General features: G+C 38.5%; 1 protein-coding gene across 1 annotated transcript in view; it reads left to right on the forward strand.

The window, feature by feature from the left end:
• The first annotated feature begins 274 nt into the window (after window positions 1–274).
• Window positions 275–27,709, forward strand: part of tcn2 (transcobalamin II) — a 51,772-nt gene continuing 24,337 nt past the window's right edge. Inside the window, exons 1-5 of the mRNA XM_066689771.1 lie at window positions 275–424; window positions 618–689; window positions 2,900–3,089; window positions 17,524–17,681; window positions 18,996–19,148. Of these exons, the coding sequence (XP_066545868.1) occupies window positions 629–689; window positions 2,900–3,089; window positions 17,524–17,681; window positions 18,996–19,148 (562 nt within the window). The 5' untranslated portion in view covers window positions 275–424; window positions 618–628. The remainder of the gene's footprint in view (window positions 425–617; window positions 690–2,899; window positions 3,090–17,523; window positions 17,682–18,995; window positions 19,149–27,709) is intronic.

Below are 27,709 nucleotides of genomic sequence, written 5' to 3' on the forward strand. Positions count from 1 at the left end.
CGCTATCAATTTATTATTATTATTATTATTATTATTATTATTATTATTATGATATACATTTACGCCAAGTCTTCGATAGTGAACACACTCCCGAGACACCCTAGTTTCATTCTCTTCGTTTTTTCTCCCGCCTTACTTTCATAAATGAAGAAGGCGATTGGCCGCTTAAGAAAAGATTAACAAGTGTTTTCTGCAGGTGCTTGGTTTCATAAACAAATGATTGACATTTACTCCTCCCACATTCCCTGGTCTCGGGTCTGCAGCTATACATACTTGTGCTGTTGTCGAGAAAACAGTCATGTGATGAAAGAGCAAGGAGTCTGTTAGTGATACACTACAATCCAAAGTTGAAGCAAACTTTCTATACAATTCGCTATTTTATTCTTCCTGTTGCACTGTATTCAACAGAGCAGTAAATACGTCGGTAAGTGGCTTGGTACAACCAAACCTCCAATTACACTTTAAAACGTTTGTATTTGTGTATACTTTACGTTTGTTTTAAACGAAATTACTTTAAAAAAGGGAACACTCCAATGAGAGATCTGAGAGAATGGGACACATTATTTAGACCGGACAATCGATTTTACTCCAACATAATTTCCCCCCCTTCTCAACAGGTTACTGAAAAATGGATTTTTCCTTCTTTATTTTCTTTGTGATATTCACCTTCGTGTCCAGCAAGCCATGTGGTAAGACTGATTTTGTTTGTTTTATTTCAGTAAGGTATGTCCTCATTGTGATTACCTGTTATGTGACTGCCAATAAAACTGACAATGTTTATTTGTTATTCTGTATATTATTGTGATATCAAAATACCCAAGAAAATAAGTGTACGAAAGATCCATGGTAGGATTGCATTAAAATTATTTCGTATGAAGAACAATTAAGAAATCTAAGATCTAGAATAGGAAATGTGAACTGCTTCTATGCTGTTATACAAAACACCATTTTAATTTTGGTAAAACTTATTTAAAAATACTAATAAGTTCTGCTTATTACAACCTTTATTCTTATCTAGCAGATATGGTGTGCTCATCTCGTGTTATCAGTGATCAGCTGACAACTATAAAGTTGTTCTGATGCTCCACTGGGTCACTCTGACATTCAGTGTCCCTGTACTTTGTACAGGGTTGCAAAAAAAGAAACTCTGACTTAATGACAGGTCTGCCTCAGCAAGCATTTCTTAAAACTCACTGAACCCTGTTTTCCACATTGTAACTTCTAACATGATGGTTTTATTGCAAGTGAGGCATGCTAAAGTAGCATTAATGTAAACTAATTAACCTGCATTTCAGTCCTGTAGCACCAGGAGGGTGATGTAGCCTCCTCTTATTGTGCAATCTTTCACAACCATCCCATAATCATTTTAATTTTTAAATAAATTACTGATAATTATGTTCATTAGCACAAAGATTAACAAAGCATCACTGTGATAAAAAACTATAATCACAAGTACGTGCATTCATGAACAAATGTAATAAATGCAGGGATAATTTCTACAGCAGGTCAACTGAGAATGGAATATTTACCCCAAATGATGAAATTGTACAGCTGGTAAATGTCTAATAGTGTATCTGAGTCTTCACATGCAATACAATCTGTAGGTTTTGCAAATTGTGTGTTTGTTCTCCAAGGACTATTGAATACTTGTCAAGTTGTAAATTGCTTTTTCTCCCTTTTTTTTTCCTCTATTTCACTGGTGTTATCCACAGCCTTTCATTTTGTGTGTTTGTATGCTAGTAAGATAATTTAACCTGGAGTTGCTACAGTGACACCTGGAGGATAACAATTGAAATAGATGTTACACAGGAACCTACTTACAAACCACACCAACATTTAAATGTAGGATGAATAACACAAGGTCAGTGAGCTGATCAAGATTTCAAAGAGGGATGTCAAAATCCTCTCCTCAAATAATACAATTCCACTGGTTTCTATGTTACCATGTAATTACTAAAAATATACTTTTAATGAGAATCTGTAGTCCTTGATGACTGCATCAGGACATCCATTTTGAGAGAAAGTGGTTACCACTCTACTGTAACTTCAAAATAGTATTAAATCCATGTGTGAAAAATAATTTATTTTTGGATTTACCACCACTGTCACAAGAAGCCTATGAGGATGCTTTTGAATGCTGATGTTAATATTTCTGTCTGTAATATTTTTAGGCAGGATAGATCTTCTAAAGGTGGTGTAGTGGCAATCTTTGCCAAGGACCACCTTCAGTAGTCTGTACACCTCCATAAATTGGCAATCACTATATTGTCAACGCAAAATCCATGGGTTTAAGATTATTTACAAAGCCCTCTTGGGTCTTACTCCCCCCTATCTGCGATGTCTTTTGCACCCTTCTTCCTCCATTTATAACACCTGCTCTGCTAGTCATATCCAGTTAAAATTCCTTAAAGCAAACACATTTTTGGGTCGCTCTTCCGTTCAGTTCGTCACACCTACCGAGTTGAATCAACTACCAAAATTTATAAAATAATCTATTTTAGTTACCATTGTCATTTTTAAAGACACAATCACTAACATATTTACTGACACATCAATTGAAGAAATCGCAAGTGCTGGTTTACTGTAGTTTGACTGGGCTATTGTTGTCTCTATAATGTTTGTGTCCTGCTATATTGTTTTAATGTCTGCTGCTAGGTCTATTATTTAATCCCAATACCCATTCCCTACACGAGACACTTTTTGCCTCCTGCCAGGCTTATTGTAAGATTTTGTTCTTAGTTTACTTCCCTGGAAAAATAATTAAAAAAAAAAAAAGCTTTTAAGGACTTAAAAGTCAGCCTGCTTCTGAACACTGTCAGCCTTGAAACATCCAGCACAGTAATGTATGGGACAATTCCTGATTTAATTTCAACCTGAGACTTTGACTTTGTTTGCACAGAGATTTCCAGTGGAAATGAAGAGCAAATTCTGTCCCTGAACAAGAAGCTGCTACGCTCTGTAAAGGAGGCATCAGAGGGACCCAATCCCAGCCTGCATCTTGGTCTACGACTCTCTCAACATCATAGCCTAGCCTCGGAGAAAGACTACTTGCTCAAGCTAAAGAAAGAGCTTGATGGCATCATCGATAGGTAACAGCCTGTCCCCACTACACTTTTACAATATTGAAAGTGACTTGTTTATTCCCTTTTTCTTTTTGAACTGAGAAGGTATGCCAAAGTATATTTGTATTACATTGTAACCCCTATTTACATCTGAGATGAGATCTCTTTTCAAGTAGTTATTTTTGTTCTTCTACACCTCCTTTGATTTGCATTATAATAATTTGATAAAACTGACTAAAATAAGTAAAATAGATGGCAGCTTGTAAATTGATTAGCTTGTAAACTAAAAGACATTACATTACATTCCTCTACAATTACTTGGATCCTAGATTCTTTATACAGTGGCTCTCAAAAGTATCCACCCCCCTTGGACTTTTCCACATTTAATTGCGTTACAACATGAAATCAGAATGGATTTAATCATAATGTCTATAATGTCAAAGTGAAAAATATAATAGGCAAATTGTTTTACATTAATTACAATTACAAATACAAAACCAATAATAATTGGATACGTAAGTAATCATCCCCTTCAGTCAATATTTGGTAGAGGGACCTTTGGCAGCAATTACAGCCATGAGTCTATGTCTCTACCACCTTTGCACATCTGGACACAGACAGAATCTTCTCCATGTTCCAGGTCGCTTGCAGACTTCAGCTGGTTTTCTTCCAGTATTTTTCTACTTTGCTGCATCTATTTTGACGTCTATCTTTACAAGTTACATCCCTATAGGATGATGCTTGCACCACCATGTTTCATGGTAGGGATGATGTTCTCAGAATGATGTTCGGTGTTAGGCTGGCGCCAAAAGTATTGCTTAACTTTGAGACCCAAAAGCTCGATTTTGGTCTCGTCAGACCATAGAATCTTCCGCCACTTGGTCTCAAAGTCTCCCATATGCCTTTTGGAAAACTCTAGCTGAGATTTGATGTGTGTTCTTTTTAACAATTGCTTTTGTTTTCCACAGTTTAATATCTCTATGTACTCTGAAATTAAAGCATAGAACATATAAACAATTGAAGCTAAAAAATAAATCATGGAATTTGTTTTAACAAAATTTAACCCCGTAGGCTGATGAACCCCTCTGGTACCCTTATAACGGCACCAAATCCATGTGCTTCTCTTTAATCCCACGTGTACTCTTCACTGTTGTGTTGTTTGCCAAGTGTTTGATATACCATGAAAGCTGAGACTTTCAGCTTTCTAACGATGTGAAGCATTCTCTGATGTGAAAAATTTGTTTTTATACCCCCTCCCCCTCCGCATTCTGAAATGGTGGGGTGGGGTGGGGGGATACTTGGTCTGAGTAGGAATACAAAATCTCTGAAAATAATGACAATTATGACATATTCTCTAACCAGTCTACTGAACAGTCTCCACGTTTTGGTAGAAGCAACACACACCCATAGAGAGCTCCAAATGTCAAGATGGAAAACTCTGTTACAGTGTACTAATATACAACGATTTTACATAATTGGATCTGAACTTCTCTGTGTTGCATAGAACATCAAATAATTAATCGTTAGGTTGTCCTGAACAAAACAAGCCTAGTTTCAAAGAAATTGAAACTGATCTGTGACCGTCTGAATGAGATCCCCTGGAACAGACTGTGCATTTACCCCCCGGACTCTGAATGACGGCGGGCGACACCGAAACTGTAAATCCAATGTGTTTGAGAATGAAATGCACTTGGTAGCCAAGAGAGCAAGCTTTCAAATTATGTGCGCATTGTAGGAATACAGTGTAAGTTCTATGCATAGGAGCTCCACGTAACACTGCCAAATAATGCTTAACAGGGTGTAGTAACACAGTATATAACTGTGAAATGTATGTTATTTTTCAGTTTTTGGTAACCTAAACTTTTTTTTTTAAGCTCTGGCAGTTTACCACTTAGCTTTGTACCATTTCTGGTTATTCACTGGACTTGAACTGCACTTATGTAATTTTTAACTAATTTAAAAGTTTTGGTCTGTATTGCACTTTTATAATGCTGTTATGTTTTGTAAGTCACCCTGGGTAAGGGCGTCTGCTGGGAAATAACAGCAATAATAATAATAATAATAATAATAATAATAATAATAATAATAATAAATATAGCTGCAAGCAGCAATGCTGGGGGCCAAGTACACATCTACACAGTACCATTTATTCATTTAGACACCTTATGCAATTTAAACATTCCTCAAATTTGATTGGCTCATGGCAACCATCTCGTTTCATCAATCATATTGCCTTTAACAAATCTGATGAGGGATCTAGCCAAGGGCATGTATAAAAAATTCCACGTCAATCGTACCTGTGGTTTCAGAGAAGAAGACGTTTGAAAATTGTCCAAAATGAGTCACTTAAACCAAACTGGCCACCAGCCCATCTGACATATGGATTCCATATTGCATATGGCATCACTCTACACAGCTGTGTATCACTGTATCAAGTGTATTGTTTGTATAAGCTCTTGAAAATAAAAGTAGAGAAATTATAATAATGAGGCTTCCAGGTGATTCCAGTCAAGAAATGTATGGTTTCAGACTCCTAATCATATAAAGGAGATTAAGGCACATTTTGACAAAATCGTTTTTCACGGTCAAGTTCCTCCTCTTGTGGTCAAATATGTTAAAGTACAAGCCAGTATTAATCTCAAAAAATCAACTACCCTGATTTGATTTCAATGTATCATTTTTAATTAAATGAGTTATAATATAAATAGCTCTGGTATCATAATAAATTAGTAAACACTTTATTCTACAAGTCTCTTTTGTGTACATCAATATAAAAACGTATATAGCTTAGAACTGCTGCAGCTTTTCAATTCACAGTTACCATCTAAACCTCATTTAGTTGCTTACTTTCTGTTTCATTTGGTTGTCACATTGATTACCAATGTACACGTTATATATAATTCCAGCTTGTAAAAGCAATGTTTTTCATAAAAGGGGAAATATCTCCAATTATTAATATTAAGTGCCTCATTGAGTAGGTCAGTTTTTTTGGGTGTAGTTCACACAGTAAATGTTCACCCTTTCAATTCTACAGTGTAGAGCCAGAAATTGTGCACAGTTGAGTATATAACATGTCACCATTAGTTACAATTTCACTGAGAGAGAAGGCAAATTCGTGCCCCCCGTGTTGCATCGGTAACATTATATAAACAGGAAGTAATGCACTCGTTGTGATCTCAGTTTGAAATGACTTGAAATAATTTGAAAGCAATAACCCACTACTACAGATTCAGCAACGTCATTGCTGTTGTACCACTGTTCAATTTCATGTATTTACTTTAATACCTTGCATTACAGTGTGTTGAGAATCACATTTAAGAATATGTTTTACTTTCACTTTCGGTTTCTCACTCGCTTTCCTTCACGGTCTCACTACAAACAAATCTCAGTTTACACTATTTCTATTTGCATGCAGAAGTGTCTCTGTTTAAAACAATAGTTTCCACTCTAATACTGTTGCAAGTGACTGATACTGCTTTGTTGTTACGATGTACATGCCCAAGATGGCGCTTCGTTTCTTTTTCTCAGTGCTCTATGTGGTATATGCTGCTACCAGTGGTGACAGTGTGTCATTGCAGGCTTAAAATTGAACAAAATTTACAGTAAGTCAAAATCTTTTGTTCATGCCATGTTTTTTTTATGTAGGAACTTTTCTTTAAGATTATGTATAGAACACAGTCCAAAGATACTGTATGCCAAAGCACATGTTTTCAGCATAATCCAAGATGGTTGCCATACTTATAATTTTTTGGAAATAGCCAAATCAAGTATTAACATAATCGCAGTATGTACTATAAGTATCATATCTCAACTCTTTACCGTTCCTGAGTAAATGATGTTTGAAAACTGAATTTTTTGTTTGGACTACAATCAAGATGGCTGCCAAACCGTGTTACGTGATGGCGCCATTTTGTGGTCGAGTGACCATGCCATAGACTCCTACATCCATACCAAGTTTGGTGACTTTTTAGAGATCGGTTCAAAAATTATAGGCATTTGAACATATTCTGGTGGAAGAGAAGAAAATATAAGTATAATAATAATAATAATAATAATAATGACCAGTGACCACCACATTGCTTATGGGATGAACCCTGTCAAGTAACAATCTGTCCAATACATTCTAACATAGTTCCATACTGCACCATATGCATTTATTTGCAACTTGACCATCTCTGAAAATTGATTGGCTTGTGGCGGCCATCTTGTTTTCTCAATCAACTTGCCTTGAACAAATCTGATAGAGGAGCTAGCCAAGGTCACTTGTAGAAAATTTCGTATCAATTGGACCAACCGTTTCTGAGAAGAAGATCTTTGAAGATTCTTGGCCAATCCAATATGGCTGCCAAACCATGTGACTTATCGACTTGTCCTGAACAAATCTGAATATAGGCCATAAGATAACTTCACACACCAAGTTTCCCCAAGAAGATTTTTGTAGATGTTCCAAAATGTGTCACTTAAGCCACTATGGCCACCAGACCATGTGACATATGGCCTCCATATTGCATATGGCATAGCACTACATAGCCATCTATCACTGTATGAAGTTTCATGAGTTTTCGTCAAGCGGTTTGGTTTTTATAGGCTTTTTAAAAAAAACGGCGCAAAAATAATAACTAGAAGTTGCATGCAACTTTTAAGGCTTCCATGTTGTATCAGTAGGTTTCAGATTTGAGCAGGCATTTGTAGTTTAAATGCATGTGTTATTAAATGTGTAATTGTCAATTTCAATGAAATGTATTAAACATTGGAGGTTTTCAATCTTTTGTCATTTGTAGTGCACATTTCTGTGTCACTGGACTATAATATTAATTTCTTGCTTGCATGCATCAATTCTGTAAGGTTCCATTGCATTTCTACTTAATTCTAGCATATATGTGAAGTTTTCATTATTGTGTCATTTAAAATGCTGAATGCAATTCTCAAGTTTGGCCAGATGGAATGGAATGTCATGATGTGCCTGATATGTGAAGCAGTCATTTTGGTTTGTGTACAGCAGCCAGGTTTTGTTTCCTATCAACTTGGCTTCATCAACTTTGACAGATCATTATACTAGTTTAATAACTGTCAGTTTAAGTACATTAGGCTATAGTTCTGAAGATATTTGCTGTCATAAGTGACTAATGTAACAATTTGGTGAGTTTTTGAATTTTGCTGATAGGTTTTTCTGGGATCAATTTCATGCTATTATAAATATGCGTATTTTGCATATGTGCACAGTCATTTTCTTGTGGCTGCAATGTTGTTGCACACAGTCACTTGTCTCTTGCAGACATGATAAATAGCAGTGTCTATGTAATACATGCACAGTTTCAAGGCACTGGGCTTTACCGTTCCGGAGTAGTAGCCATTTTCATATTCGCACGCGGATTCATGTTAAATCCAACATTACGGCTAAACCGTGTACCCCACAAACTTCATTCTTTGGTTTTCTCTTCAAGGCAGAGGCATACACACATGTGCAGAGTTTCATGTGTGTACTGCATTCCAGTGTCCATGAAATGTGTAACTTGTATGAAGTGGCGCGTACGTTTTTTTTCATTGACCCACAGCACCCATGTTTTTTACTGGGGCTACTCACCTTTATCAACCTTGGTAGTACTCTGTAGTACTGTCATGGATACCAATTTGTAGCACAGTGGGTATAAGTCTCTTGGAGTAGAATGCACCAAAGCTTGAATCAGCCTGGCGGACATAGCGTGCGCCCGGGGAACTTCTGATGAACAAGCGTAATAGTGGGGCTTAAGGTATGCATGTGTGTGAAGTGGCATATGCATGTGCCATTAGGTTTTGGAGAAGAAGATTTTTGTTGCATTTCACAATTTAGATTCCTATCACAATATTTAGCAACACCTTGACACCAGCATGTGAAGTTTTCACTGCATTTGTAGGTATAAGTGGTTTCTACAACACTTGTGAGTTTTGTGAGTTTTCATGCATGTATAACCATTTTATGGACATTTGAAAGTTTCAAGTTTTCTGCATTGAATATACAGAATGCAATTTCCAAGTTTGTCCTCATGATGGAGGTAGAGGTCTACATAACGAATGTCAGTATATGGTTGAGGCTGTCATTTTCATTGGTGTATAGCAGTCATGTTTTTTGTCCAATCAACTTGGCTTTTTCAACTTTGACAGATGTTTGTACTAGTGTTAATCACTGAAAATTTAAGCACCGTAGGCTTAACTATGCTGTAGATATTCAATGCTGCATGTGACATGGCCTTCAGTATCGGTACCAGCGTGCCGTGTCACCTTTGGTGACAAAACTCACTACAATCAAGCATAACATTGTAATTGATTTGTGTACCAAGTTTGGTGAGTTTTTGAATATGGCTCATGAGTTTTTTCTGGGGTCAAAGTTCATGCTTTTATAAATATGCGTATTTTGCATACATGCTCAGTCATTTGCTTGTGGCTGCCATGTTTTTGCACACAGTTACTTGCCTTTTGCACATTTCATAGATTGCAGTATCTATGTAATACATGCACAGTTTCAGGGCACTGGGATTTATCATTCTGGAGTAGTAGCCATTTTCATATTCGCACGCAGATTCATGTTAAATCCAACATTACGGCTAAACCGTGTACCCCACAAACTTCATTCTCTGGTTTTCTCTTCAAGCCAGAGGCATACACACATGTGCAGAGTTTCATGTGTGTACTGCATTCCAGTGTCCAGGAAATGTGTTGCTTGTCTGAAGCGACGTGTACGTTTTTTTTCATTGGCCCACAGCACCCATGTTTTTCACTGGGGCAACTCACCTTTAACAACCTTGTTAGTACTCTGTACTAGTGTCATGCATACCAATTTGTGGCACAGTGGGTATAAGTGGCATGGAGTAGAAGGCTCCAAAGCTTGAATCAGGAAACACAGCCTTGCGGACAAATTGTGAGACCGAGCAACTTCTGATGAACAAGCGTAATAGTAGGGCATAAGGTATGCATGTGTATCAAGTGGCATATGCATGTGTCCGTTGGTTTTGGAGAAGATTTTTGTAGCATTTCACAATTTCGACACTCATCGCAACATGGCGGCAGCACCATGTGACCGACACGTGTAGTTTTCACTGCATTTGTAGGTATAAGATGTGTCTACAACACTTGTGAGTTTCGTGAGTTTTCATTCATGTATGAGCGTTTTAGGGGCATTAGAATTTTGGCGGAAGGAAAAAAATAAAATAAATAAATAACTTTGTGCATGGAAGCCTAATAATAATAAAAATCCTAACAGAAACAATAGGCTTCCAGCAACTTCGTTGCTTGGCCCCCTAATAATGATTATTATTTGGACAGTAATGTTGCACTGTACACCTGGCGAAAGCAACCCCGACACAGGCGAAGATACTGCAGGGTGACCGAGCACACACACATGCAATTCGCTCCCTCGTTCTCCACATGAGTGCATTCACTTATCATAGAGCCATACACCATACATGTATACATTCAAACACACACACATTTGTTCTAATTTCTTTTTATTTCAAAATGTATTTGTGCCTAATTTCAATAGTGCAGTCATATACAACTAATTAAGACATTTATGTGTAGCGGCTGTAGGCTACTTAAAACAGGTTTCTCGGTCTAATGGTAATCTCCGTTGGTACAATAGTTAAGCAACAGTGCTATGAACCAGGCGTAGCAGGTTCGAATACTGAAGTGGGCTGCAGTTCATTTGATTTTTTTTATTTGATTCTTTTTAAAATTGTGTATATATATATATGACAAATTAACAATTATAGGGCGATTAATAAGGCTTTTATACAGCTTCTCTTCATTAGAATTGCATTTCAATAACACGGTACAGGGAACGTTAACTCCTAGTAAGACAATGGAAGGAAAATGAACTCATTGATACAGTTAGAATGGATCATTAATCAATTTCAGCCAAAATAAATGTAAGAAATCTAATAATAGGACATTAAAATATGCACTGAATTTAATAACACTTAAGTAAAATAAATATCACCCCTTTGTACAGTGTAAGTAATATATTTTCAAAAGATAAAAAGAAGCTTACTGATGGAAATCAAAAGGATATGGTGGCTACACAGCACTAGGTGCTACACACCTGTTTTGCACAAACTAATAAACTATGGAGGGCCAAACAGGACATAATACATTGGATTGTGTGCATATTGGTTCACAACTTCGCATTCACATGTGTGCGTACTGTATTGGTTTGTGTACGTACTATATTGGTTTGTGTGTGTACTAGATCGGTTTGCGTGCACACTACACTCACCTAAAGGATTATTAGGAACACCTGTTCAATTTCTCATTAATGCAATTATCTAACCAACCAATCACATGGCAGTTGCTTCAATGCATTTAGGGGTGTGGTCCTGGTCAAGACAATCTCCTGAACTCCAAACTGAATGTCTGAATGGGAAAGAAAGGTGATTTAAGCAATTTTGAGCGTGGCATGGTTGTTGGTGCCAGACGGGCCGGTCTGAGTATTTCACAATCTGCTCAGTTACTGGGATTTTCACGCACAACCATTTCTAGGGTTTACAAAGAATGGTGTGAAAAGGGAAAAACATCCAGTATGCGGCAGTCCTGTGGGCGAAAATGCCTTGTTGATGCTAGAGGTCAGAGGAGAATGGGCCGACTGATTCAAGCTGATAGAAGAGCAACTTTGACTGAAATAACCACTCGTTACAACCGAGGTATGCAGCAAAGCATTTGTGAAGCCGCAACACGTACAACCTTGAGGCGGATGGGCTACAACAGCAGAAGACCCCACCGGGTACCACTCATCTCCACTACAAATAGGAACAAGAGGCTACAATTTGCACAAGCTCACCAAAATTGGACAGTTGAAGACTGGAAAAATGTTGCCTGGTCTGATGAGTCTCGATTTCTGTTGAGACATTCAGATGGTAGAGTCAGAATTTGGCGTAAACAGAATGAGAACATGGATCCATCATGCCTTGTTACCACTGTGCAGGCTGGTGGTGGTGGTGTAATGGTGTGGGGGATGTTTTCTTGGCACACTTTAGGCCCCTTAGTGCCAATTGGGCATCGTTTAAATGCCACGGCCTACCTGAGCATTGTTTCTGACCATGTCCATCCCTTTATGACCACCATGTACCCATCCTCTGATGGCTACTTCCAGCAGGATAATGCACCATGTCACAAAGGTCCAATCATTTCAAATTGGTTTCTTGAACATGACAATGAGTTCACTGTACTAAACTGCCCCCCACAGTCACCAGATCTCAACCCAATAGAGCATCTTTGGGATTTGGAGGAACGGGAGCTTCGTGCCCTGGATGTGCATCCCACAAATCTCCATCAACTGCAAGATGCTATCCTATCAATATGGGCCAACATTTCTAAAGAATGCTTTCAGCACCTTGTTGAATCAATGCCACGTAGAATTAAGGCAGTTCTGAAGGCGAAAGGGGGTCAAACACAGTATTAGTATGGTGTTCCTAATAATCCTTTAGGTGAGTGTATATTGGTTTGTGTGTGTACCATATCGGTTGTTCAAGTGGCCGGGGCAGGACTAGGGACAAAGGGAAATCAAGGCGGAAGCAGAAGTGCGAGCTTTGTCCTCAAGCAGTTCTGTAGTTAATCACCCATCTGTCTGCGCTCTCTTCAGCTGTTTGTTGTTCAAATTGCTAGGCAGCGAATGTGTGTATTTCAAAGCCATGTTGGTTTTGGTTGTAGTATACACTAAAACACAAAATGAAATGATTCCTCAGTTTGCTTTATAAAACACTGTATAAGTCAGGTATTTAACCATAACAAATTTTATTTGCTAACATCCACAAATAAACACAACTTTACTGTATCGCATACATTAGGTGGTATTGGCAGAATTTGTCTCTTAATTCACCAGTTATTTCTGCCACTGTAGTTATATTTTATAGTAACCACCTTACATTAAAAATGATATAATTATAAGGTGAATATGCATTAATAAAACAGTAATTACCCAAAAAAAATTTAGTCATTCTACTGGCAAAGGAGTGTATAGGCCTACACAAATCTTGACTCTTATCACAATATCAGCCTGCGGTGGAGTCGACGTGAATTCCTCTGTTCGCTAAAAACTCACCCAAATAATAATCACTATTTCCATAGCTTCATTCCAATAAATCCACAAGATATATGTGGGATTTAAATATGAGAGCTGTTGTGGGTTTTTTTTGTTTTTTTGTCACCCCTCACAACAGTTTTTCAAATATTTAAACAAGTGAACTTATATTCAAGGTTTGCTTTTCTTCAAATGTTTTACTGGTTTACATTTTTTTCAGCAAGTGGTGGCATTAAAAAACCAAAACAAAAAAATGCCTGTTGAATCAATCTTCTAATTTCAAAATAAAAAATAAAACAAGATAAATGCACACACTTAAAAATACAATACATGTGCAATCCACCATGACTTAACCTCCTTGTCAATTTAAATTCATACTTAAATGCACACCTTCTCAAGATGAGGTAAAAATACTATTAAATGCACTAGGTCAGCAGTCTATTACTGTTACATTTCCTGTGACAGAAGTATTAATCTGTAAAACAGTCTTTTATTACAGTTACACTATCATTCAAAAGTTTGGGATCACTAAATGTCCTTGTTTTTGAAAGAAAAGCAAAATTTGTGTCCATTAAAATAACATCAAATTGATCAGAAATACAGTGTAGACATTGTTAATGTTGTAAATGACCATTGTAGCTGGAAATGGCTTATTTGTAATGGAATATCTACATAGGCATACAGAGGCCCATTATCACTACATTTTGCAACGCTATGCCATACCCTGTAGAGGGTGCTTGATTGGAGCCAATTTCCTCCTACAACAGGACAATGACTCAAAGCACAACTCCAAATTATGCAAGAACTATTTAGGGAAGAAGCAGTCAGCTGGTATTCTGTCTATAATGGAGTGGCCAGCACAGTCACCAGATCTCAACCCTATTGAGCTGTTGTGGGAGCAGCTTGACCGTATGGTACGTAAGAAGTGCCCATCAAGCCAATCCAACTTGTGGGAGGTGCTTCGGGAAGCATGGGGTGAAATCTCTTCAGATTATCTCAACAAATTGACAACTAGAATGCCAAAGGTCTGCAATTGCTGCAAATGGAGGATTCATTGACGATAGCAAAGCTTGAAGGACACAATTATTATTTCAATTAAAAATAATTATTTCTAACCTTGTCAGTGACTATATTTCATATTCATTTTAGTATATTTCATATTCAAACTCATTTCATGAATGTGTGTGCCTTCATTCATCCACCTACGGAGTCCTGTTCCTTTAATGCCATGGCTTATTAACATATGGTAATGACTCGGTAATTGGAAACATGATATGCAAATGTATTCTGGGCTGACATTAAATATGCACATAGAGCAATCAAATTTGAAGTGCGTGAAAACCTTAATTAGACTGAATATACCAGTTTTTTTGTGATATTAACACAGCACATTCATCCAATAACTGCACAAAACTGTGTGTTCAAACAGTGGGGATAATAGCGTACTGTGGAGTGATGCAGGCAGGTTTGTGCAACACAGGGAAACAATGTTATAATCCAATGTACCACAAAGATCTGTGCCATGTTTGAATATCTAAAGGGCAAAAATTGAAGTATCTTGGAAAACGAACAAGATGTGGCAATGTTCTAAATGAGTATTTCACAGAGGTTTTTACAAAAGAAAAAATGGATAACATGCCACAGATTAACAACCAGTCCAGTCAAACCCTAAGAGAGATCAGGATAAATGAGGAGGAGGTACTAAAGGGATTCACAGAATTAAAAACAAACAAAACACCTGGGGCAGATGGTATATTTCCAACAGTACTTAAAGAAATGAGGGACATTATTTTTAGGCCGCTAACTGAAATATTCCAAAAGACACTTGGAACAGGGGATGTGCCTGGAAGACCGCAAATGTCATGCCTGTCCACAAGAAAGGGGACAAAACTGAGCCAGGAAATTACAGACCAATCAGTCTCACTTGCATCACCTGTAAAAGGTTGAAAAAATGATTAGACAGAAAATGGAGGAGCATCTTAATGAAAACCATATTCTTGGAGATAGTCAACATGGGTTGAGTTTTTTGAACATGCAGCCTGCAGCTGTAGATCACATGAAAGCATATGATATGATGTACTTAGATTTTCAAAAAGCTTTTGATAAGGTTCCACACCAAAGATGTAATGTAAGTAGATGGATTATGAACTGGTTGATGTAGGAAGAGTCGATTAGAGGAGTTGCTTCTAACTGGAGTGAGGATGTTGGTGGAGTTCCACAGGGATCAGTACTAGGGCTGTGGGGGTGATCTTCATTGCTGTAGTCAAGCAGGCAGGCACACTGTTTTTAGCAAAAGTAACAAAAGTTTATTTGAACAAACTCAAAACAAGGTATCAATGTGCAAACACATGCAGGCAGAATCTCTCCTAACCTATCTCTTTCTGAGGTCTCCTACTGGGGACTTATATAGCCTAGCCTCAATAGAACCTCCTCCTGGCTAAACCATTAATTAAAACCAAAGTCTCTTTAAATACCCACAATTTACATGTCCAATAATAAATACAATGTTAATCACATTAAAACATTCATTACACATAAATATCTTAAAGTACACAGACCCCATGAACCCGGCAGGTAATCTTTTATTAGCTTATATTGGTTTCCCCTATGTAAGAGGTGAGCGCGCCTCCGCTAAACAGAATACATTAGTGTCACGTCACTCGTGCGCGCACCCCCACCTCAATTAAAATGACCTGCTCCAGAGAAGTCACCTCCCAGTTCAGTAAGTATTTCCCCAAACCATTTATACTTTTATTTACCCAGCCGAATACTTGTAGATGGAAGATAAAATATCAGGTAGGTAATCTTATTACATACCCCCCCGATCGTTCCCCCTTCATTAAGGTCTCTGAATACATACACCATCAGTGCGTACAGTGCTTATTTTCTGGACATGCCTTCATAAATCCTCAATACAACACATCCGCTAAAGTGCATATTTAATAATTTATTTTAACTTTTAAAAGTCCCCCTGTGCAACAATCATTATAAATGCAAATCGCATTCTAAATAGGTGAGGGAGAAAATATACATAGTAGCAGGGAGCTCACCATGCTTCTCCCTCACAAGGGCCTTTGCTGTTTCTAATCTATATTAATGATCTGGACTCTGGGATAGTTAGCAAACTTGTCAAATTTGCAGATGATACTAAAATAGGTGACTCGGCAGATACAATCTCGGCAGCACAGGCTATTCAAAGGGATATTCAGTTATGGGCCGACACCTGGCAGATGAAATTCAACATAGACAAGTGCAAGGTATTACATGCAGGTAACAAAAATGTCCACTTAAAGTATACTATGGGAGGAATAGAACTAGATGAAGTAATACATGAGAAAGATCTAGGAGTCTATGTGGACTCCTCACTTTCTCCATCCAAACAATGTGGGGAAACAATAAAAAAGGCAAACAGAATGTTAGGGTATATTGTCAAAAGTGTAGAATTTAAAACAAGGGAAGTAATGTTAAGACTGTACAATGCGCTAGTTAGAGCTCATCTGGAATACTGTGTATAGTTCTGGGCTCCACACTTCAAGAAGGATATCGCTGCTCTAGAGGGCAGTTCACAAGATAGCAACCAGACTTTTTCCAGGTCTGAAGGGAATGTCCTACTTGGAGAGACTGAGGGAACTGAACCTTTTCACCCTGGAACAGAGGAGACTACGTGGGGACTTGATCCAAGTCTTCAAAATCATCGACTACATCAAACCAGAGGAGCTTTTCCAGATCAGCAGGGACACACGCACCCGGGAACACAAATGGAAATTGGGCTTCAAGGCATTCAATACAGAAAACAGGAGACACTTCTTTACACAGAGAGTTGTCACAATCTGCAACAAACTCCCCAGTGATGTGGTTGAAGCTGAAAATTTGGGAACATTTTAAAATAGACGGGATAGGATCCTTGGATCAGTTAGTTATTAATGGACACCAAACGAGAACGATGGGTCGTATGGCCTCCTCTCATTTGTAAACTTTCTTATGTTCTTATGTTTTTAGGATTGCTGTTTCAAGCTATTTCAGTTTTTATTTTTAATTAATTCTCTACTGATTTCTAGAATATTTTTTCACATGGAAGTTGTAGGGTTCCATATCAGTTCCATATGGCATCAAAGGATGAACAGGGGTGTAGATTTCCTATAGGCAATGTAGTTATAATTATTCTTCATGTATTGCTTTAATGCATCTTTTTTTAACATCTACAACACAATGATATGAAGTTTAATCCTATTATGATTATTTGTGTGTTTTGTTCTACTGTTATTTATATTATTACTTATTAATGTTTATTATTATAATAATTATGTTTTGTGTGCTGTTATTGTTGTCAAAAACAGTATATGGTAATTGTTAATTCAATTGAAATATTGAAGAGCAACAGGTTTATACTTATTCTTCTTTTATTTTGTGCAGGTCCCAGTCTAAACTGCAGCCTATTACAGGTCTCCTGGCCCTGTATACCCTAGCCCTGCGTGCTTCCTGTGAGGACCTGAACAGTATCTCTGTTCACGGCATGACCCTTCTTCAGCACCTCAAACATCAGCTGCATGCAGAGAAGGAGCATATTGCCTGTCAGTCCCAATGTCTGAAAATATCCTTATCAAAGAACACTTTGTTTAAATTCATATTCGAAAGCCGATAGTGTACGTTTTTTGACAATATCAGGGGAAAACGATAGTTGACTGATTATATTGGTGCATCCCTATTCACTTCCAATATAAATATGATTAAAATACTGTTTATCTTTTTTATAGTTTTTATTGGACAACTGCTCAAAAAGTGTTTCGAAATCACAAAAAATTATGAATTATATTTTCAAAGAACTAAAATTAGCTAGACATTGATTTACAGTTATACAAATAAAAACAATTACAATTCAAAGAAAACTACATTAGGCTTTCTAACTACACTGTAAGATAGAATTTATTAATGGAATATAAATATTACCCATACCCTTTTCACAGGTGGATTTTCCAGGTAAGGCTGGTTACCCAACTCAAACAATCTGCAAGCTCTCAAAATGTAGCAGACTTTCGATTGGCTTTTTAGCTGAGTAGCAGTGGGAGTGGGAGCAAATAAAATGAAAAGAAACCTAACTATATCTTAAGTCCACCCTTTTGTGACAGTAACTCCAATTATTGGTTTAATGTATCTAAGCTACCATTATGCAGCCTTGAGTGCAAAAAAGTTTGCTATGAAATGCAGAAAGAGGCAGGGCCGTTCCTAGCCTTTTGGGGGTCCTAAGCAGGATTAGATGTGGAGGCCTCCCACACCAGTGACATTTCCAGATAATTTTCAATGGGGTGGCTGAGTGGGGGCACATGGCTATTTTAGGGGAAGAGTGTGCTGACTGTGTTTCTTTCATGCAAGCGGCAGGGTTCTGACGGTGTTTCTTACATGCAAGCATGAGGGGTTGCTGACAGTGTTTCTTTCATGCTAGCCGGGGGGCGGGGGGGGTTCTGGGGGGCCCCTTGAGTCTTGGGGGCCCCATGCAGTTGCCTGCCTTGCCTGTCCTTATGCTGTGCCTCTGGAAAGAGGTATGAAGATGCAGCTTATGGTTTAAGAATAAAATACAATTATATAAAAGAATAAAGGTATTCAATTCAAAGGGTTAACATACACTTGTAGGTGCCTGTTAAAATCCACAAATGATTATGCAGTGCCATGTGCATGATACAGGGTGTCTGAAATATCACACCTTATTTAAAAAATGAATAAAAAAAGTAAAAAATGTATTAACTGAAATTTAAGCTTATTAATAAGCATTTACGTTATTACAAATAAGGAAAAAACTGGAAAATATAATTGCTAAAGTATCCTGAAATGTTATATTTTTTGTGTCAATTTACTCACTGCCCCCCATGTTTTCTTTCTGTATTTTACAGCCAGCAGCCGGCCGTTGACCAATTACTACCAGTATGGACTGGGAGTGTTGGCACTGTGTGTAGGTGGAGTGCGCATCAGTTCCCACGTTGTTCACAAGCTCATACAGGCACAGAGTAATGGTGGCTTCATGCACAAGGACATTCTCAGCATTGGTGAGTGCTGCACAGGACCCACAAGATATGTCCACTAGATTTTTACACAACACTAACATTCTGAATAGTGGGATTGTTGTTCTAAGATTTGTAAACTATTTTTTTGTATACACATTTTTACCCTCTGTCATATATATATATATATATATATATATATATATATATATATATATGTTTGATGTATTAAGTAGCTCTGGTTTGTGTACAACTTTTTATCAGCTCAACATTAAAATTTGCATAAATTGTAGTTGCAGTAGAATTGCAGGTTCTGTCAGGCAGTCTTCTTTGTTAGATTACATGCCCGACAGGGCAAGTGATAATGTTACCTTATGTCATCGCTGATTTGTTTTACATTGGAAACAGATAGGGATGCACCAATAAGAAAATTATTGGCCGATACCGATAGCCGATGTTCAAATAACATAATTGGCCGATGCCGATACCGATACTGATGTTTTAACATTTCTGTCATAAATTAAATAAAAATGTTGCTTCTGATGAGGCTTCTAATTTCAGGTCATTTTAATTATACAAGTTATTTTTCCATATATTTGAATAAGAAAAGACTTATACCCCATTCAGACAAAGGCCACCCGTTTGACATATGGTGTATTTTTTAGAAATGAAAGGTACGCAAAGGGAAACCCGTCTACAAAGCTGATACATTTCTTTCCTGCAACGGAGGTCGTCTATTTTACCTCAGATTTGTATGAATGTGGTACGAGCGTTGGTGGCATTTTGTAATTAATACTGTGGTAATAGTTTCAATAAGAACACATGATCTGTGATTTCTTTACAGATTAGTGTGTTTAATAACGCACAATATAGGCTAACACAGTAGGTTAATTAAATATGCATGTAAGTGGACATCTTATTCAAATTCTTAAGATTATTATTCACTACTATAGTAGCAGGCTTCATGCATTATGCATATGTTATCTGAAATGAGCGGGCAAGGAACATTTATATATATATATATATATATATATATATATATATATATATATATATATATATATGTAGAGTTATGTTGGGTGTATTTTGATAAGAGCATTTGGGCTCTGAGCTGAAGCACTGATCTAAAGAAGACCTCTCCCCCCCCAAAGTTATCAGTTTTCCTTAGCTCATCAGCTCGGAACTGGTTTGCATCAAAGTGACAGTTTTGGGGAGGATGGCACCGAGAAGAGGCCAAATAGGTTGGAATCCTGCTATGAAATGTCTGGAGAAAGGGGCCTGTAGGTCATAAAAACTCTTTGAAGTGGACGAGAGCCGAAATCCCGACATAGAGCTACGAACCCGGGCCAACCGGCATTTCCAAAAGATGGCATGGATTGACATCAGTCATAAATCAAGCCCCCCTCCAATAGGACACTGGGGGCTGAAACCGAAATCCAATCTCAAAATTTCAAGAACCAATCATCTATTGATCTGACAGACTATAAGGAACAGCGCACAGGTTCTCTTTCTCTCTCTCTCACCTGAACCAGAAACTCGCTGCCACAGCTCAACCTGTAGCTCTGTTGCCAGAACCGGAACCAGAAACCAACCAAGTCTTTGCCAGCAACAGAAGAGTTAACCTGGGAGAAGGAGATTGAGCCGTACGAAGAATTCTTTTAAAGGACTTTATTAAATAAAGAACTTTAAAGACTGCGCTGCCCACTTGTGCCCACCTGATCAGTGGAGTTTTACAGCTGGACAATTGACTAAGTCGATTGTATACGAAAGTGTTCAGTCATTTAAATAGCTATTGAGTCTTAAGAAACTTGACCCTTGGAACAAACAGGGCCCTGCTTTCCTGAAAGACTTTGTCTTCAAGTAACTACGGTGGAACCCTGCTTACAAAGAAGATTTTGTGCACAACCTTGGAACCTTCAAACCAGTGGAAAATCTGTTTGGAAAAGACTCTACATTCGCGAAACCCCAACTTCCAGGTGCATCGACTGAGTGGAAGTTCTTGGACAAAGCCGAACCGGACTGCCTTTGTTCCAAACCACACGGACCTCGTGCCGTGTGCCGTTATCTGAGCCCGAAGACAGAGAGGCCTCTCTGCGACGAAGTTCAGATAAGTTTAACAGTTTGGAGTTCATGATTCATGACATTTGAGAAATCAATTAGAAATGTTAATCTGTGATTCATAACTCTAGAATGTGTAATATCATTTAGTTTTCTTAAATATAAATGTGTGTTGCATTAAACTGTTGTGTTGATAATTTTAGAAATAAAATCTGTCAACGCCGAGAAATATCTTCTCATTCCTGTTTAACTGTTTAGTCTGAAATTGACACAAGTTAATAGACGTTAGATTATTGGTGGCCCTGCCTATCCTTAATCATTGAATAATAATCAGTTAAGGGAAATTGTGGTAACAAGTAATGATAGGATCTTTCTCGGCACTTAAACGTAAATGAGACTGATATATATATAACGAGAAGTTACCTGACATAAATACTAACCTGCGTAGTTATTGAATGTCTGACTAACATTACTAACGAGAGACTCACCTTCATCTAACTAACCGGTATTGTAGTCAATGTGTTTATAACCTTTTTTGTTTAACGATTTGTGTGTTATCATATGCGATCCCATGGTCTTTGATTTGGTCACGGAAGTGATTTGTCTTTGATTTGTTGATCTAGAGTTGAATTTTAATTAGTTTTTCCCTTTTGTATAACTAGTGTAGTGCTACATTTAGTCTTTGTTTTTGAATAAATTTGACAATTTATATCTTTGGAATTGGTGTCTGCGTCCAATTATTACAGAAATTGAGTTCTACAAGATTCCAGGATTCGTGATAAGGTGATACTATAAATTCACTTCTTAAATTGAAATTTATAAGTGTACCTTACGCTACATAATTGGTGCCCCGTGTGAGGAATCTTAGACTGAAAAGAACTAATTTCTGTAATAGTTATTGGATAGCTTTGTCCAGAAATCCAGATTCCAAAGTTTTGAAACAAAAAAACTTTTGTAGGCACGATACACTGTTTGTACTCTAGAGGACGCTCTAGAATTGCCCACGTGGTATGTGTATGGTTTCCAAAGTCACAAAAGGTTAAGTCTGTTTTAGTTACTTGTGATAAATTGTTGATATCCTAAGCGTTGGCATTAGAGTCATTAGGTGATTAATCTAGTACTGTTCTGTTGGGTTGTTACTGAATAGCCAAAACAATGATTACCCAAATGTCCCCATGTGAAGCACTGATTGTAAAGGTACCAGGAACAGAGATTCCTGAATTCCTTGGACGCCTATGCAGTTTGGACTTTGAAGTATAGTTACGTCGAGCTCAGTTGTTAAACGACACTACGACGCAACTCGAAAAAGAGTCGATAGAGGTGGTGAAAGTTATGGCTAGCTTAGCACTTGCGAGCTCAAGGTTAGTGAACTGGAGCATAAGCAAGTTTGAAAAACTGAAAAAGCTATGAGAAAAGTATGCAAAAGCGAAAGAAGAAAGAGCCAAACGGCATGGAATGGTTTTAGAATTTGAAGGAAAGCTAGATACTTGTGGAAAACAAGTCAGTGTTGAATGCTGAAAAAGAGGACTTAATTGAACAGAGAGAGCAATTAGGAAATGATTTAAGACAATGTCAAGTTGAATTGGAAACAACTCTGATCCAAGTAAAAGGTCTGCAAAATGACAGATGTAAAGCGGTTCAAAATGAAAGGATAGTTTTGAAGGACCGGGATGTTTTGGAAATGCGTCTTTGCAAAACAGTCAGGGAGAAAGATTTGGGCACTGTAAAAATGGAGATACTTGAAGGCGAGGTCATACATTTAAAAAGGGACAGTGAAGAAATGAGGAGAGTAAATCAGGTGCTTAGGGGAGAACTCAAATCAACTGAAGTTGAAAATGAGCGTCTCAAGCAACAAATAGGGGTCCTGCAAGCTGCCTCTCGGTGGGCTGCAAAGCTGACACCTGACAGCAAAAAGGAACAGCCGGAACCGGCCAATGCACGGAGTCGCACACCGTCTCCACATTTAGGCCCCGGGTTGCCTCGTCCTGATCGTACCCCTCCCTGTAGTCTTTCTCCACCCAGGGTAAGAAGCTCGTCGCACAAACGAACTTCCTCTCCCGAGAGTCCTGACCGAAAGGTTAACATGCGCCAGTTGAGAGAACTGGCTAAAGATTGTGAAAACTTTAACCCAGCAGACAAGGAAGGAAATGTGGAAGCGTATATTAAGGACATTAAGTATGCTTTGCGTTTCTATCCTGAGGCTACGGAGAAGGAAAAGGTTCTCCTAATCCGCAAAACTACCTCTCGCCAAGTCCATTCTTGGATGGAGAGGCAAGGGTCCATGGTCTGCGATAGTTTTCAACGCTTGTGCAGAGCATTAGTTAGGGACTATTCCAGGTTCATTGATCCAGTGGCAGCAGTGACTGCCGCACACCAGATCAAACAGGGTAAGCATGAGTCCCCCCGTGATTACTATGAAAAGCTTAGGAAAACCTATTTTGCGGGTCAAGATCGACACGGGGCCGAGGAAGAGGTGAGCTTTAAAGGGTTGTTTGTTGCTAATTTGTTCCCAACGATTAAGGAAATGATCATATTACATGCAGACGCAACGTATATGAACATAGCTGAAATTCGTAAAATGGCACAGAAAGCTTGGGAAAGCAAGTACAATAGCACCTCTGATCGTAAAGATTCAAGCACCCAAGTACTGGCAAGGTGTTCTGAGAGACCTAGTTCTCCACTGGAGTTAGAGGGGACAGAGATTCAAAGAAGGAAAGAACCTCCCAAGGATGGAACCCAAGACACCCAGGCTTACAATAAAAAAAGAAAGAAAATCCTAAGTGGAGTAAGAGTAAAACAAGGTACAAGAAAAAGTATAAAGGAAAGAAATCTGCTCCTAGCCCAGATGGGTTAACTCAGTCTCTGAGCAATGTTGCAGTTTCTGAGCTACTGCTACGCTTAGCTCTGCTCCCTTTGCCCCCTCTTCCCAAACTGGAAGTTAGTAGCCAGGGTAAAGGGCTGGACTCGCCACCTGAGGCATGACTAGCTCTGGAACCACCCCCTGTCCCCGCCTCCGTGTTTTTGATTGGATGTGAGGAACAGCTGGGGGGTTTCTCTGACACATCAGCCCACTGGGACCTCCCAGTGGGGGAAGTTGCCTGCAGGCAAGCTGAACCTTTGGTGATGTTACTGGGTGATCTGACACAGAGAGGCAGAGCCAAGCAAGTTTACATAGAAGTGACCATTGAGAATGTGTGGGAGTGTGAAGCCTTGTTGGACACTGGGGCTGAAATTTGTTTAATGTCTGCCACCACATTTGGCAACCTGAAACAAATTATGGAAACCTCAGACCAACGACTGAAAGTGGAAGCTTGTAGTGTGAACATTACAAGTTACACAGAGACTAAGGCACAGCTCACTCGAAAGGCGTTGTTAGAGTTCACCTTTGGGAAGATTAAGTTGGTTCATCCAGTTTATATTTCCAAATTTGAAACAGAGAAGTTGATCATTGGTCAGGATCTATTGAACAGGTTGTGGGCTCAAGTTGAATCACCAAAGCAGGTGGAATTGAATGACAGATATGATACAGCCACCAAGGTACAACTTCCCAATGAGACCATTTTTGTGCATGTCCCTAAAGGGGGCACCGGCTTACCATGTAAGCCAACCATTTGAACCCAGGTCCCTACCAACTATTATAGATATAGTGAAGGTCAGGTGCCTGAATAACACTTGAATTCCCTGTCACCTCCCTCTGTTAATCAACTTCCCCCTATTGGTTACCGTCAGTAACCATACTCAGTATACTGAGTAATACTAATACCAATTGTTTTCTTTTGTTTTTTGTTTTAATGTACTTGTGTTATAATATGTAACCTGTATATGTGCTAGTATAGGATTGTCAATTTGATTGGAATACATTCTGCTTAAATAATGAACTATTAGTTTGTTTTCTTTGATTTCTCGGGGTCATGAATGGTGAAGTCCACTGTTGAATTCTGTTACATAACTTTGAGATAAATGCTTAACGTCTTATTTTGTCTTGAAGGGGATAACGTCCTAGTCGACCTCAGTCCCATTCAAGAAAGGGGGTATGTAGCGTTATGTTGGGTGTATTTTGATAAGAGCATTTGGGCTCTGAGCTGAAGCACTGATCTAAAGAAGACCTCTCCCCCCCCAAAGTTATCAGATTTACTTAGCTCATCAGCTTGGAACTGGTTTGCATCAAAGTGACAGTTTTGGGGAGGATGGCACCGAGAAGAGGCCAAATAGGTTGGAATCCTGCTATGAAATGTCTGGAGAAAGGGGCCTGTAGGTCATAAAAACTCTTTGAAGTGGACGAGAGCCGAAATCCCGACATAGAGCTACGAACCCGGGCCAACCGGCTTTTCCAAAAGATGGCATGGATTGACATCAGTCATAAATCAAGCCCCCCTCCAATAGGACACTGGGGGCTGAAACCGAAATCCAATCTCAAAATTTAAAGAACCAATCATCTATTGATCTGACAGACTATAAGGAACAGCGCACAGGCTCTCTTTCTCTCTCTCTCTCTCAACTGAACCAGAAACTCGCTGCCACAGCTCAACCTGTAGCTCTGTTGCCAGAACCGGAACCAGAAACCAACCAAGTCTTTGCCGGCAACAGAAGAGTTAACCTGGGAGAAGGAGATTGAGCCGTACGAAGAATTCTTTTAAAGGACTTTATTAAATAAAGAACTTTACAGACTGCGCTGCCCGCTTGTGCCCACCTGATCAGTGGAGTTTTACAGCTGGACAATTGACTAAGTCGACTGTATACGAAAGTGTTCAGTCATTTAAATAGCTATTTTGTCTTAAGAAACTTGACCCTTGGAACAAACAGGGCCCTGCTTTCCTGAAAGACTTTGTCTTCAAGTAACTACGGTGGAACCCTGCTTACAAAGAAGATTTTGTGCACAACCTTGGAGCCTTCAAACCAGTGGAAAATCTGTTTGGAAAAGACTCTACATTCGCGAAACCCCAACTTCCAGGTGCATCGACTGAGTGGAAGTTCTTGGACAAAGCCGAACCGGACTGCCTTTGTTCCAAACCACAGGGACCTCGTGCTGTGTGCCGTTATCTGAGCCCGAAGACAGAGAGGCCTCTCTGCGACGAAGTTCAGATAAGTTTAACAGTTTGGAGTTCATGATTCATGACATTTGAGAAATCAATTAGAAATGTTAATCTGTGATTCATAACTCTAGAATGTGTAATATCATTTAGTTTTCTTAAATATAAATGTGTGTTGCATTAAACTGTTGTGTTGATAATTTTAGAAATAAAATCTGTCAACGCCGAGAAATATCTTCTCATTCCTGTTTAACTGTTTAGTCTGAAATTGACACAAGTTAATAGACGTTAGATTATTGGTGGCCCTGCCTATCCTTAATCATTGAATAATAATCAGTTAAGGGAAATTGTGGTAACAAGTAATGATAGGATCTTTCTCGGCACTTAAACGTAAATGAGACTGATATATATATAACGAGAAGTTACCTGACATAAATACTAACCTGCGTAGTTATTTAATGTCTGACTAACAATACTAACGAGAGACTCACCTTCGTCTTACTAACCGGTATTGTAGTCAATGTGTTTATAACCTTTTTTGTTTAACGATTTGTGTGTTATCATATGCGATCCCATGGTCTTTGATTTGGTCACGGAAGTGATTTGTCTTTGATTTGTTGATCTAGAGTTGAATTTTTAATTAGTTTTTCCCTTTTGTATAATTAGTGTAGTGCTACATTTAGTCTTTGTTTTTGAATAAATTTGACAATTTATATCTTTGGAATTGGTGTCTGCGTCCAATTATTACAGAAATTGAGTTCTACAAGATTCCAGGATTCGTGATAAGGTGATACTATAAATTCACTTCTTAAATTGAAATTTATAAGTGTACCTTACGCTACATATATATATACACTCACCTAAAGGATTATTAGGAACACCATACTAATACTGTGTTTGACCCCCTTTCGCCTTCAGAACTGCCTTAATTCTACGTGGCATTGATTCAACAAGGTGCTGAAAGCATTCTTTAGAAATGTTGGCCCATATTGATAGGATAGCATCTTGCAGTTGATGGAGATTTGTGGGATGCACATCCAGGGCACGAAGCTCCCGTTCCACCACATCCCAAAGATGCTCTATTGGGTTGAGATCTGGTGACTGTGGGGGCCAGTTTAGTACAGTGAACTCATTGTCATGTTCAAGAAACCAATTTGAAATGATTGGACCTTTGTGACATGGTGCATTATCCTGCTGGAAGTAGCCATCAGAGGATGGGTACATGGTGGTCATAAAGGGATGGACATGGTCAGAAACAATGCTCAGGTAGGCCGTGGCATTTAAACGATGCCCAATTGGCACTAAGGGGCTTAAAGTGTGCCAAGAAAACATCCCCCACACCATTACACCACCACCACCAGCCTGCACAGTGGTAACAAGGCATGATGGATCCATGTTCTCATTCTGTTTACGCCAAATTCTGACTCTACCATCTGAATGTCTCAACAGAAATCGAGACTCATCAGACCAGGCAACATTTTTCCAGTCTTCAACTGTCCAATTTTGGTGAGCTTGTGC

Source organism: Amia ocellicauda, chromosome 17 (assembly GCF_036373705.1).
Source record: "Amia ocellicauda isolate fAmiCal2 chromosome 17, fAmiCal2.hap1, whole genome shotgun sequence".
In the NCBI taxonomy this organism is placed as follows: Eukaryota; Metazoa; Chordata; class Actinopteri; order Amiiformes; family Amiidae; genus Amia; species Amia ocellicauda.